General features: G+C 47.2%; 2 protein-coding genes across 12 annotated transcripts in view; one reads left to right on the top strand and one right to left on the bottom strand.

Moving 5' to 3' along the window:
* Positions 1-10,214, top strand: part of AAGAB (alpha and gamma adaptin binding protein) — a 30,709-nt gene extending 20,495 nt beyond the window's left edge. For 4 of the 11 annotated variants that reach the window (XM_084817521.1, XM_084817516.1, XM_084817520.1 and 1 more), the window contains 2 exons: positions 1,928-1,977; positions 2,409-4,011. In XM_084817521.1, coding sequence (XP_084673647.1) covers positions 1,928-1,977; positions 2,409-2,486 — 128 coding nt within the window. In that variant the 3' untranslated portion in view covers positions 2,487-4,011. Of the gene's footprint in view, positions 1-1,927; positions 1,978-2,408; positions 4,012-9,900 lie in introns of those variants that run through there. The other 7 variants (XM_084817522.1, XM_084817517.1, XM_084817513.1 and 4 more) reach the window with 4 other exon arrangements.
* Positions 6,305-14,589, bottom strand: part of SMAD3 (SMAD family member 3) — an 86,768-nt gene continuing 78,483 nt past the window's right edge. Inside the window, exon 9 of the mRNA XM_084817510.1 lies at positions 6,305-12,864. Coding sequence (XP_084673636.1) covers positions 12,741-12,864 — 124 coding nt within the window. The 3' untranslated portion in view covers positions 6,305-12,740. The remainder of the gene's footprint in view (positions 12,865-14,589) is intronic.

The following is a 14,589-nucleotide window of genomic DNA, read 5'->3' as shown; positions in this document are numbered from 1 at the left end:
ATCCACGCATTTTGTGGCTCCCAGCATCCTCCCTGAGATGCCAAAGAACCAGGCAGGCTCTTTCCTCTGCACCTGCTTGGGCTGCGGGTGCCTCTGAGGGCAAAGGGGATGCTTCTGGACTGCCTGAGGGAGCGGGAGGAGGCGGTTGCTTGAAGCAGGGAGTGTGGGAGGAGCTGGAAGCAGCTGCCTAAAGAGGTGTGGAAAGGAGAAAGATGCTTGAAAAGGTGAACTATGTGGAGAGGAGAGAGAGCAGACATGGACATGCAGAAAACTGGGGCAGAGAGAGAGAGAGAGAAGAGGTGGGTACTAAGGCTTGGAGAAGCGCAAGAGGTCACTGTTGCCCCCTTTTTGGTGACTTTGCAAGGAGTTCGGCCCAGGCCATGAGACCCTCCATCCACTTCCACCTGCACTGTGTAGGCCTCACCTGAGAAAAATACACAGGGAGAATGAGAGAGAATGTGAGCCTATTTCCTGCCCTAGAACTTTCAGAACATTGTTTTTGATTTCTCCCCCACATGAAAACATCTGCAGGTTAAAAAACAACAACAGTAGGGTGTGTGTGTGTGTGTGGGGGGTGTCTAATCCAGCCTGCTCCATGCTATAATGCTTTTCTACTTGCACGTGGTTTTCACACAGGTGAGCCATCAAAAACACGATTACCACTTGCGGTCAGCAAAGGCACAGCCTTTTCTACCACTTCTGCACGCTACCACCCCATTCTGCCACTTGTGTCATGCAGGCCTGGCCTGCATGTGTAGACCACATGTAGACTGAGGGCACGAGGAAGAGAGAAACCAGCTGAGCCATCAGACCCATTGAGAAAGCTCTATTTGAGCCTTGTTTTCTCCAGGTCTGCAAGCTTGGCCTCAAGGGAAGGAACTTGTTCCCAGAGAGCCAGGAGCTCGTTGCATTGAGCTCATGCACACAACAGATGGTTGGAGAGGAGTGCAACACCCAGGACAGGCACTGCTGCTGTTGACAGGGAACCTGCCCCGGCCCCCCAGCCCTGCTGCTACACTTGCCAAACAGCTCAACTTCTGGTTGCCCTCCCGTTTTGTCATTGGGGCAGAGGTGCGTCGGCCACGCTTCCCCTCCTGCTCATAGGGTTGGACTCCTTCACTGGGTGGCCCGCCCCCCTCCCCCCCCCATTTGCTGCTCCTGGGACTAGCGGGCGCCTTCTGAGATGTGTAGCTGCCCCCAGCTAGCTCAGGGACTCGCCTCAAGCAGCAGGAGCCACTCCCACCAGAACCATGTGCCAGAGCACATGGCAGCAGCTTCAAAGAAGAAACAGAAAGCAAACAGAACCAAAGCAGTTCCCAACACACTGAGCAGCCTCAAGCAAAAGGCCACGCCCTCGCCCCTCTTGGCCCCTTCCGCCACTCCTGCATGAAACGCCGTTTGTTCCTGGTTGCTCACGCTAGACTTCTGTAGGTGGGACCTGATAGCACTGCGGCAGAAATGCAGTTGTTGCCGTTTGCCGCCCAGCTGCTGTTCCCTCCGGGCAGTTGCCATTCGCTGCTGGCAAGTGGCAAACAGCTAGGCTGATAAAGCAGCCACACGCTGCGCATCTCTGGAAGGCTGTGCTGCAAGCCAGCGCATGGAAAAGGCGAGTGCGCACACTTCTCCCCAGCTGCTCTACTAAGGTGCAGTTCTCTAAGCCCAATGGGATTGGATGCGCATTTGGTGTATAACGTTTCCGTACCAGTTGCGGGAGCAGTTTCCACTAGGGCTCTGGTTCTTGAACAATGACATCTATGATGGCTGCAGCACTCAGTTTCTATGTTATGTTTTTGCTTCTTTTTGTGTACCTTTCTCTGGCTTTGGCCTCTTCCCCATATCTGTCTAACTAGAGAAATGGCCGTCTGCTCTAGCTAGGCACCTTTGGCAAATTCGGAAGGTAACTTTTCTTTCCCTTTCATCCTTGCAGAAAAGGCAGCAACACTGCCTCATGAACAGAGAAAACTGCATGCAGAAAAGGTGAGGGTCCATCCAGAAAGGCTGGAAATCCCTTAAGTGTCATTCCTATCCAACCTTTCTATTCGAAGTAGCGATTTCACTGCACTCTGGGGTGGGGCAGGGAGGCTAAATCACCAACCATTTTGAGAAATTATCTCTGGTCCAAAAGTAGTTAATTAGCATATTCCCAACTAAAGTCAAGTGGCTCTCCCCATTAGCAAAACCAGGATGGCTTGTGCAAGGCAAGAGAACTTGTTCAACCTTATGCAGGTTACAGAATTTGGTTTAAGTGTGGAGTCCAAGCAGCGGTATCCTTGTTATGTCTAAAGACCTAATGTGGCATAAACGTGTCTGGCAGGGGTGGGGTTGGTAGATCATGTTTTGTATCTGCTGCAGGTGTGGCGTCAAGATCTCCAGGGCTTTAGCTTGTCTTCTGAACTCTTGATTTATAGGTTGCCAAAGCGTTCTGGATGGCCATTGGAGGAGACAGAGATGAGATCGAAGGGCTGTCTTCTGACGAAGACAACTAAAGCCTACAGGATGGTGTGTTGCGGAGCGGATGGAGATTATTGTGTTGCAAGTACCAGCAGTTGTTGGTTGCCATAATTTTTCTTTGACAAAGGCCTGGTTTTTTGCAGTTGGTGCAGAGACTCAAAAGGCTATTCCTTGCTTATTTCATGTGCCACCACAATGAAAAGTAGACGGCTCAGTTTTGTTTCCTTGCCTGGATTTGGCGATGGGAACATAAGCGATCTAGGCAACAAAGCAGCAGATGTGTTCTGATGATCCTGTTGCATCTCTGACCATATAATGGCTCAGAGCAAACACAAAGAGCTGCATAGCACCTCCTTGCAACGGTCTCCTTTGTGTGCCATGCCCCCCCCCCCCCGTTCATTTGTCTTCATTTCAAAGCAGAGACCAAGATCTGAGTTGGGGGCAGGGGGAAGAGGAGTCTTGATCTCTCTGGAATTACTTACACAGGAAGGAGAAGCCCTGTGCCAGAGTGGTAACTTGCATAGGCTAAAACATATTTTGGATTTTATTTTGAATATTTATCAACTTATTGTCATGGCAGGTGTGAAAAAGACATGGTTTTGAGTGGGCCCTGTCTTCCCCCTCCTCCGGCAGCTGAAAAATACATGGCAATAGCAGGCAGGAAGGAAAAAATCATGCATCGCTCTAATCATACGTTTTGACATGCCTAGTTGGCTTTCAAGTAATTTGCCCCTGTGACTATGGGCATTGGCTACCAGCTCTCTGTAACTTGTACAAGTTAAGTGAGAAAATATACTTTAGAGGTTGAATGTGGAGAGTTGCAATTCTCACCTTGATTTAAAGAATGACACAGAGGGCAGTTACTTGTGCAATTCTTGTGTTCGCAAATGGAGCATTTTACTACTCAAAACGGGTAGGGGTGGGGGGAGGCTCTCTGAGAGGAGGCTAAAAGACCACCACTAATCTGTCTTGGCTCTCGATGTGCGTGAGTGTGATGTTCACACCTCAAATCTCTACCAGCCTAGAGAGAGTAGGATTAGAGTGCTGCTGCTGCACTCAATGGTTCTTATGCATAAGCAGGTTTAGCCAGATTGCAGTCTTGAGTAGTTGTTTGGGGCAAAATGCTATGTATACATCCCCCAAGAGGGGTACTTTATCTCTGACCAATCAATGTCTGAACATAATGATCCATTATACTGGAACAAAGGAATCTTACTGCTCTTGGTATAAGCATCTTTCCAATCAGTTGAAGCACTTTAAACCTTAAAGAATCCAGTTAAAATTTAAGTGTGGGTGGAAACTGCATCCAGTTCAGTTTGTAAAAATGGTGGTTTTCTTTTCTCCTTTTGAAGTAGATTCAGGCCACAATCCACTGGGAAATGTCCCTGCAAAAGGAAGAACACAGTTCTTGCATAGCTTCAGTTCATCACAGAGGCTTACATAGAAGAGCTTTGCCATAGTTGATGGCCTAGGCAGTCATGGACAAACGCAGCAAAAGCCTGCTGTACCCTTTTTTCTCTTGTGTACTATAAATGGGCCAAATATAGTCTGCTTAAAATACAGCCTCCTGCATGGTACTTTTCCATCATTATCTCTCCCTTTGAAGTCTCAGGATGTAGCCTGGGCTTGGAGCAGCACAACTAAAACCTGACCCACTTGCAAGCTTTGCCAGTATGGTGTAGGGGTTAAGAGTGTTGGACTGGGACTTCGGCGACCCGGGTTCTAGTCTGCGCTCAGTGATGTAGCTCACTGGGTCACTTTGGGCCAGTCACGGACTCTCAGGCTCTCAGGTTGTTATGAGGATAAAAATGGAGAGGAGGATCATATAAGCTACCTTGGGTTCCTTGCAAGAGGAAAATAAGGCAGGATATAAATTAAATACGTATCTTTATTTCATTTCTATACCGCCCAATAGCTGAAGCTCTCTGGGGGGGTTCACAAAAATTAATAGCGAAGGAGAAATTGAGGGAGAACGAGCAAGGCGATTGCAGCCCAGGGAAGACTTTGACTGTCAGCCTACAGCTCCCATCAGCTCCAGCTAGCAAAGCCAATGGTGAGGGATGATGGGAGCTATAGGGCAAAACAACTGGAGAGACCCAGGTTGTGCGAGGCTGGTCTAAAGCAAAGGGGTGGGGTTAGAAGACAAGGAGAGGAGTATAATGTAGGCGTATATAATTATGAATGAATACATGGTACAAAGAACCTTCTACCCACTCATATAACTCACTGAGTTGAGTAGTGATAGGTTTGGGACTGACAAAAGGTGGCAGTACACACAGTGCATAGTGAGGTAGGGATTCTAAAGATGCAGAGCAGGGATGGAGAATCTCCACAGATTCCTCCAGGGGTTCCCTGGAAGAATCCCCACTGTTCTCTCGGATGGAAAATCACAGTGGGGTGTAGGCGCACGCGAAACCAGGGATGTGGTTGTTGGCCGAGCCTTCTTTGGTGTGCCTCTCACGCCCTGGGTAGAGGTGGCAAGAAGCACACACAGCAGGTGCCCAGCGTGGCTGGTGTGCGCTGGCTTCGTCTGTGGACAGGCCCCTCGTGGTTCCCACTGGGGATGGCGCTAGCGTGGAGAAAGGGACTCCATCAAGAGAGGCTGCTTTCTGTGCTTCGCTCCACACAGAGGACGGCAGAACGGGTGGCGTAGGGGTCATGTCAGGAGGCCTGGCTGTACCACAGCATCCAACCTACAGGGGACAAGTTGGCCCCCCACCCTTGATGCAGAAAGGTCTCTTAGGTTCCGTGGCTTTAAAAAGGATCAGACACGTTCATAAAGGATCAATTGTCAATGGCTGTAAGCTATTGCAGCTTAACCAGACTTCCCTGTATTGACATGATGCACCTGCCTGCTGGATGGCTAGGAACAACGTGTGATGGCCTCCCCACCGTGCCTTGCTTATGGACTTCAGCTGACAGACACAGAAAGCTAGATTTGACAGAACATGACCTAATATTTACTTTTAGTGCAACGTTTGTTTTTTGGCAAAAGAATCCAGGTACAGCCGGATATGGTTGTGGGCCTTTAGGGGAGTGAGTCTCCTTTCCTGGAGAATAATTCAGGACCATAAAATAAACTAGCTAGAAATGTGTCTGTCTAGAAAAAAAAATCATTCATGCTCCATTCATAATTTAAATGTACATTTTAGAAATCAAGCTTCATATTAGCCACTTTCTTAATACTGCTGTGCCCTGTTCCTGTCCTCCCTGTCTTTCTCCCTGACAGGCTAGAGAAAGGCCAAAGTGGAGTTTGGTTTGGTTTTGACTCTAGCTGGACTGGTGCCGTAAGCCCTGCATCCCCAGCACGAGTGGTCAGCAGGGTTGTGGAGAGAGGCCCTTCCGGAGTAGCCAAGGCTGGTGGAGCCTGTGGCGGCCACCAGAGGGGAAGAGTCAGTTCCCAAAGCAAGTTTGGAATGCCCCCCCAGCATCAAGGAGAACAGGAATACATGGTAAACCATCTCCTTTTTAGTTAAAATTGTCTTTGTCATCATCTGCAAAGAGTAGTATGGGCTTGTTCTCCAGTTTCTTGCATTTATTTTGAGCACAATTTGTCCTAAAACTACCTTGGTGGTACAAGTTGCTCTAACTTCTAAAAAAAACAAAGCGGAAGGTCTGACCATGTGTTTAGTCCAGCCATTAGGAAGGTCTCACTTGAATTACCTGAACAATCGAGGCAGGCTGTGTTCACACAAGGGATTAACAATTCGCATTTCACAGCTAACCAACCTGCATTTCAGCAGGAGCAGGTCTCCAGCTCAGCCCTCTTTTCAACCTGGCCTCTCCTGGCTGAAGCTGCTGCCCCATTATGGGCCTAGGTGTCACTTTAATTCAAAAGCTCTTCTAAGGAGTAGAGGGATCATTAGAAGTTTATTAGGATGACAAAAACAGAACTTACAAGTTTCACATAAGAAATATGAGGGCAAGGATGTTACAGGCTTTTGATTAAAAAAAAAAAAAAAAAGCTTAAGCTAAAGACCCCTAGATGACAGACAAAGGTTCATTAATACACAGTCTCAGGTATAAAATAAGTAGAAAATAAACACTGGATGCAAACCATTTCACATGAGCTAGAGATAAACTGTTTCTCCTCAAGATCTCAACTACCTTTGTCTAAAGATGACATATATGCGGACCTTGAAGAACACTGCAGCTTCCTACAATGAGTCACTACTAATTGCAGGGGAATGGATGGGAAAAGGTGAACCAAACCATTTACTCAGATCGTGTTTGATTGCTAAACAAACGGTCTCAAATACTCAGAATCCTTGGAGTATGGCGAGTAATGGCTCATCTACATGAAGATGTTAACTACAAAGCAAGACAATGCGTAGAAGACTGTTATGACCCAACCATTATTCATTTCAATTAGGTTAGCACAGAATCTATTCAACCATCCTGATAATAGAGGAGACATAATAGCAGCACTTGGTGTATTGTACCAAGAATAAGTAATTTATCAAATGTTTCAGACTGGGGTGAGGGCACAATCCAACCCAGGTTAACTACTTTTCCATTGATGTGGTTGGAATATGCACATGTTTAACTCTCCCGTTTCTGTCAATGAGATGTAAAAGTGCTTAACTATAACTGGATTGTGCCATTTGTCTCTTCTGTTCTTGAGTTCTGCTGTTAGTTACTGTCCAAATACAGCTCCATCAGTAGGTTTTTTTTTTAATACTCCCCCAAATTAAGTCTTCAAATCTTCAACCTCAAGACGTTACGTTTAGAAAAAAAATTAAATATCTGATCCAATCTGACTACTGAAAGAAGTTACATAAATAAGGAAATATATAAAGCTATATTAAACATAAGCACACAGCTCAAAATTGACTACTCTATAAAAAGGGCTAATAATTTCTCACTCTACCCTAGAAAAGTTCTAAGTTCTGACACTATCTGCCCCTTTCTGACCCTGTGTGCCTCTTGAAGATCTAGGAGTGAGAACAACCATCATGCTGTTGATGTCCCTATCACAACTGCGCCTGCATCCTGCCTGTTTAGTCCAATCGTAAACTGACATCAGATGGTGGCAGATATGAATGTTGTTTGGCTTGTCGCAAGCCTTTGCTGGAGAGCTCACGCGCGCCTGCTCCAGACCACTTCTCCAACTGCCACATTTATTCAGCCACGGGCCTGTTTCCAACTCCTGCAAGTTATTGCTGCTAATTTAAATTCTACAGCACAGGCCTTAACTCTACAGCAAGCTAAATGCCAAAAATACACACTGCAAGTTGGTTCAATACGTTAATTAAAAAACAAAACAAAAAAATAATAGTTTCACCACAGTCACTAAAAAAGAAAAAGTCAAGACTATCTGGGTATGCCTGCCAGCAGCCGTATAAAGACAAGGACAAGTGGGAGAGTCAAAGGGCCAGCTAATGACTCGATAACCGGTAACAAAAGACCAAGGGCTCCTTGTAGGGTAGCCAAGGAGCACAGCCGAAAGGCGGAGATTCCAGTATGGACACACACACAATCTGGTAGCATACCCTGGTGCTACATATCCAAGACCTGTACAAGTTAACACTTTAAAAGCCACATTGACAACACCCCGTCACCCTTTTAGCGTGAGGGCAGAGCTTCATTTCAGCCAGGGCCCTGCCCCAGGACATAACTTAAAAGCCAAGAGCACACACAGTCATTGCTAACAGGCCCCTGAACATGTGTGCGGTTCATTTCACGAAGCCACCGGGGTTAGCACGCGTGCCTCTCATTTTACGGGCTAAATGTGGCACATGGACGTTACAGACTACAATAAGCAAGGCCCAAGTGCTTACGATTTCCTCCCAATTAGTGTCAAACAGGCATATTTAAGACAAAAGTAGGGTACTGCATTTCAAGGGAAGCAGAAATTTATCCTATGCAGCAGCCACATGAAAAGCACACCATGCAGTCACCCTATTTCAGTGCTTTCAATGAGCCCCCACTTGATCACAGGTCTCCCCTACTGCCATACGGCACCCCACTCATTTCAGATGAGGAAGCAGCACTACATTCCATTGACATAAACTGAAAGGGCAAGCAAAGAAAAGGAGGGGCTACCACAAGACTCAAGGCAGTACCTCAGAGTTTATCATTTGGGAAGTACTGAACAATGTCTCTTGTACTCACTTTATGTGGATGTCTGATCAAACTATCACTTAGGCTGGACAAAGCTTTTCCACACAAAAGTGTGCTCTCCCTTTTTTTAAAAGCACCTTTGTGCCACTCTAGACCTATCAGAATTATGGAATAATTAAGTCTCTAAAGTGCAGTTCCAGCCCAGACAAGGCAGTTGCAAGCTTCTGTATTCTGTGCAGCTTTTACATGGCATGTGCTTGTTTTGCAACCCCCATCTTAATTATTTCAGGCAGCAAGCATGGGATCTGAAGAATTCTGCATGTGGCACTTAAGCTTGCATTTTTTTAATCTGCGGAATAAAATCTGCACGTCCTGCACTGATCTGAAAGGGGCCGCGTGGTCTTCTGCAGAAGAGGGAGGCCCTTTCATTTGCTGGTGCAGGGGAAGGGGTCTCCTGACATGGCACCTATCTCTCCAACATATCCACAACTGCAAGAGAGGAGGAAACCTCTTCCTACTCTGCTACTTCCCTGTGCCCAGTGCCCACCCACCCTTCATGGGAGTTGTGTTCTAGCAGGTGGGCACCAAGACCAGGGAAACAGCATGGGAGGGGAAGCCACAGTTGAGTCTCCTTTTCAGGCATCATTTCCAGGTTGCTATCTGGCAACCACTAGCAAGGCACACGGAGCTCCTGGACTGGATGCAATTCTGGATGCAAGGATGCAATTCAGAGAAAGTTAAGTGCACTTGAGTAAATTTTGCTAGATTGCACCCTGTATGTGGAAACTAAAATCTCATTATTTTTCTTTAAAAGCGACTAAAAAAAGATCAACTTAGGATGTTTATATATAACCCCCTCCCCACAGCAGGATTTAGTGTAGGTTTTTTAACGGCACAAAAGGCTCACGGAAGATCCCCTGAAAAAAGCTTATCCCCATCAATAGGCCAGATGAGGGCAAAAGTTATACTGAAAGGATCTGAGCCTTTAAAACCCGTTTAGGTACTTTTGAGAATCTCACTAAACATTTGAGTTCTTTTAGTTGGATGTGAAGAGTATCAGCCACATCTATTAAAACCACAACAACTTTTTCATGGAAGTTGTGGTTGTGCTGCATACCCTGCTGTGGTAAAGGACCACTTGCATTCTGAGGAAATGGGAGATTTGCCTCCCTGCCCTTTTTAGGGGCACTTCCCATAAGATAAAAGTTTCCTAGAGGAACAGCACTGATACAGGAAACTGCACACATCCTACCTGACCACGCATCTCTTTTGCTAGATGTACAGACTGTGGGAAGCCTTCATTGGCTGTGAGTGGGTTCACATGGGGTGAGAGAGACACACGTAGGTTAATGACAAATAATTGTGTACATGTGATTTCCTACACAGACAGAAGGGATATCCATGAAGGAGATCTGGCTCATGTGAAGTGTTCCTGAGAAGCTGCTCAGTTACATACATGCAGGCTGGAAAGAGAAGGCCTCTATGACAGTTCTTGAATGTTGAAGGTTTCTTCTATTACTGATTCCTGCAGACTGTAATGGGAGCCTGTTTACCCAATCCCTTGGGAAATGAATATAGTATCAAAGGCAGAATAAGATACATAAGACAGATCCATGAAGACCACACCATCCAGTTATGAATGGCTATATCTACCAGATGCTACAACTATAGCACATAGGTTTATTAAAACGAGTAGTCCCACTGCGTTTAGTGGCATTGTAGTGTCTCAGGTAAAGAACAGATGATAAAAGAAATGGAATTCCCTGATCCAGAAGTTTTGTTTCCATTATGACATACCTGCCTGTTCTAAAAGTATCCAAGGGTCCATGCTCCGACAAGCCCACTGGAGCCTAGAGTGGCTATTCTACTCAATTTGTACAGCAGCTCAAGCTAAAATATTTCAACATGGGCAAATACAAGATCTGCATGACTCAACTGAGCGTCATTTTGAAAAAGCGGGCAAAGCATGTCTTTAGATTGACTACTCTCCGTAGCCACAAATGTTACAACAGAATACTGTAGAAATGTTTCCTCTCCCTGAATTAGCCAAACCGTCTCTGGAAAACAGCCTTCTCTCTGAACATTCAAAGACTCTGCTGTATGATTTCTCATCACAAGGCCTGTAAGAAGTGGCCAAATTCTATACTGCCCTCTTGATTTTTTTTTTAGGCACACATGCAGGTGAACCTTTTAGGGTAATGTTCTATAACTCTATAGTCTTAAGACTGCTGTTGCATTCCCATGTTTGCCAAAGGAAACCACCTATCTGGCAATTATTTTTTTTGTAGCAAAAGCAGCTGGGTTTAAAATATTTCTCAAGGCCCCCATTTCTGCTACTGCATACAATCCAAATAGGAACCTCTTCTGTGCAAAGTCCTCCCATTACTTAACTGGATTCTTGCAAATTCCCATTCCCAACAGTGAAGTCTTGTGAAGGGCAGGTTTGCAGTGGATTACAGATGGTGGGGAGCAATTTCTGTTTCAGCAGGGTGAGAGGCAGACATTTGACTTAATTCAATATGTAAAAACATTAAACTATAACTGAAATGGTATCTATCATATTGCATAGGCACATAATTCATTTAACACATTTTAAAACAGCTCCTTGAGTCATTGTGCAGTGGCCACAAGGTGTTTCTCAGCGGCAGTGTTCAAGAGATTGGCTGCTCTGGGCTTGGGGGGCGGGGGGAGAAATCTCCGAGAAATCTTGAAAATCTCCTAGAAATGTGATTTAAGAGCCTGCACATTCTCGAGCCTATTGCAGGTCCTGGCTGGGCAATGACAATCTCCTTTCTGGATTAGATCAAGAAAGTCACCACACTGTTTTTGTCCTCACAATCAAGAATACTGGCCACCGTGCACACACAAACCTGCCATTCTAACAGGGCAGTAAGAGTGAATCTGTTGACAGCTCATAAATCACTGAGAACCAATAATGTATTGTCAGGTAATCTTGGAATCGCATGGTGGTCAGACATGCATTTCTTACCAAGGACTGACATCACCTGTCCTAGGCAGAGGAAAAGAAACGTTTTCGTGGGAGAGTCCAGTGACCAAGGGAATACAAGGCCATCGCAATGGCTGCACAATGTCCCACCCTTGGCTGAACTTGTCGTTAACCTCCCTTGTCCCAGCTCTTCTCCCTTCTAGCTCAGCCTTTGATGGTCAGCCCCTTAAAGCAGGACTGGTTAGCTCCCTTCCTGGAGGTCTCTGCTACTGAATCCTCAGAACCCTTAAAGCAATCTTTAAAAGTTAAGATGGCACATCAGGAGGACAACACAGGAGATATGCAAAGTTAATGCAAAATGCATCCCCCCAGGTTTGGCAAGTGCCAAACGTCTCCACAGGAAGTGGCAAGATCTCACCGTGATAAGTAACTCTAAGCGAAAGAAAAAAGCAACAAGAAAACATGGTCTGATGTGAGATGAGGTGGTGGTCTGTGTGCTTTACAGTTAATCCCCCCTCTGAGACCACTGCGACAACAGTACAGTTCATGCTTTCCATGCTGCTGGAAGTAAGAGATTCCTCCTCTTGGGGCAATGCTTCTTCATTTAATTCCAACTCTGTTCCCTCCCCCACCTGTCGCTACAGATTTCAATCCAAAATGCCTTCCTCACCTCCTGCAAATGGTCTAGCAGAGATGCGCCCAGCAGGGGGAAATGCAGGCACAGAAGCAAACACTTAAAAAGGAATGCTGGAAGCGGCCTCGGTCCTTCCTGAGCTGCACCACCTGGGACCAGGTGGATCGTCTCTAACAAAGTGGGGGTGGGGGGAGAGAAGAAGACCCCTTCCTTGCTCTTTCCCACCCTGAGAACTGCTGTTAAGAGCAATTACGTACACACAGAGCCCCAACACATGTTGCAGAGCCTTGGCAGGGAGAGTCACCCCAAACAGGCCTTGCGCCACTAAACTGGAAATCTGAGTTGGTGGTGCATCAACATGCCTTCTATAATGGTCCAAAGTATTACTACGATTGAAGTGCCAACAATTTGGACCAGATCTGTCAAACGCTGCTACTGCATTCATTTCAACGGTGCCGGAACGTCTTTCACTAGGCAGGATTGGGCCTTGGAAGATGTATGGCCCCAAGCCCAAATGCTCGTTTTCAATGTTACCAGTTATTCAGACAGACAGGTAAATTCTTAGGTAAGGGACTGACTTATTTTGTTCTTTGCCAGAAGTTAAACAGATTCTACTTTAAAGGCTTGGCTTTTGCCTCAGCCTCTTTATGACACGCTGGAGCAGCGGATGCTTGGAGAGCCCATTTGCGTAAGAACCTTGTCCAGCCATTGCAATGGGCCATTCAGATGAAGCTCAATCCAGCAGGGAGTACTTGTGACCGTCTGCCGCCTAGAAAGCACAAGAAGGAAGAGAATTACTAACATAACAATGTATTTCCCACAATAAAAGGGGAGGGGGGAGGAGAAGGCTTCTAAGTGCTGTGTCAAGAAAAAGAAGTCCTGCAGCCTTATAAATGATGCCAATTCAGTAAAGTTGCCTGTCCAGAGGTGAACATCACTTGCTCTGTGTTAATCCGTGGGTTAGCGACGGCCCCTGACAAGCCAAGCCCAAGGAGCCCTCTGGCTGCATATTGTGACCTGCCAAGCAGTTGGTGACCCTCATCAGAAACAGGAGGTTTATCGCGCCCTTGGGGAGCGGCTGGCTGGCAGGCAGGCTCTGTGCAGCTGGGGGGGGGGTGTCACAAATTGTGCAAACCTGGCAAAGAGGTACATTAGGTCTCTGCACTCAGGCCTGACATTTCACAAGGCTTCGTCACATACATAGAAGTCTCTTTCTGTAGCCTTGAGGACTAGTAGCATGCTTTAAAAACATTTTTCTAAATAAAGAGGGAAAGGGAAGATTCTCAGGATGCCGGTTTCTGTAGCTCCACCTTTGGAGTCCATGTGTTCCATCTGCACTGCTCTAAACCCGCCCGGCAAGCTTTGCAGGTTCTAAGGAGCCTCCCTCCTAGCTCTTAGCCGTGCTGTCAAAAAGTCTCTGCGAGCACCAGCCAAACCCATGTTGGCTACCCTATAATCTTCAAAGAGAGCCACCACACCCATTCCCGGACTGGGAGGGGCTGGCCACAGTCCATGGCCTGCCACAGTCGAGGGTAGCCTGGCCAGCTTATCTTGAGCATCTCCATGGCTCCGAAAGCACCTCTTTTGCACATCACAGTGTCTCCAAAGCCAGGAGACAGCAAAAGTCGCTCAGCTGACTGGTTCGGGAAGGGAGGCTTCGTACTGGGATGGAGACCATTGGAACCCCCCACCCCCTACCCCCCAGTAACACCTACAAAGACTTGCAGGAGGGCGGCAGATGCCTTACACCCAGCACAAGCCCTGCTCTGGACTGCACTACAATAGTCGGGCCAGGGCCAGTCCCTCCCCACCCCATGCAATTTGCTCATCTGGATCTCATTAAGACCTGTGGCCCTCAGCCAAGACGACACAGCGGCCTGGGCAGGGAGTAAGCCCATTTCCAAACAAAATGGACTCCAGACATCTGGAGAAACTGCAAGAGGTAACCCGAGAGGCCCCCAGCTCAGACTCCAGCGTCAGCCGCTCAGCAGGAAGGAGGGACTGCAGCGCTGTGGCCGAAAGCCGCTCCCAGCAGCTCGCTGAGCCCTCTGAACCAGAGCATGGATTTCAGGGAGCAATTTCGCAGGACACCCTTTGGGGAGCTTCTTGGGTTCGTACTACCCGCAGTGTTTCTTTAGGATTCCTCCAATCCCCCCTGCCCCGCACTGTATAACCAGAAACATTCACTTGATTTCCACAGTTCCACCCTCAGCTTGCAGACGGCCTTATCCAGCTCCTCCCTGCCTTTCTCATATGGTGTGGCCATTGCTCATGTAGAAAAGTTACTCATTGCCCTGCTTGCAGAAGATCCTCCCTCCCTCCCCAATTCCCTGGACCCTCACCATGATCTATAAAACAAAAAAATCAAACCCTGACTGTTTGAGCCTCCAGGAGGCAAAGCACTAGGAGGCCCCCCTGTGCGCACCCCCCCCCCCGCAGTGTCACAACCAGGAGACTTTGGCCACCCTCCTCTCTCCACACTTTGGCCTTGCAG

Source organism: Heloderma suspectum, chromosome 11, assembly GCF_057233095.1.
Source record: "Heloderma suspectum isolate Gila_16-S chromosome 11, 16-S_ref, whole genome shotgun sequence".
NCBI classification, from domain to species: Eukaryota; Metazoa; Chordata; class Lepidosauria; order Squamata; family Helodermatidae; genus Heloderma; species Heloderma suspectum.
This window is presented reverse-complemented; position numbering and strand designations above follow the sequence as displayed.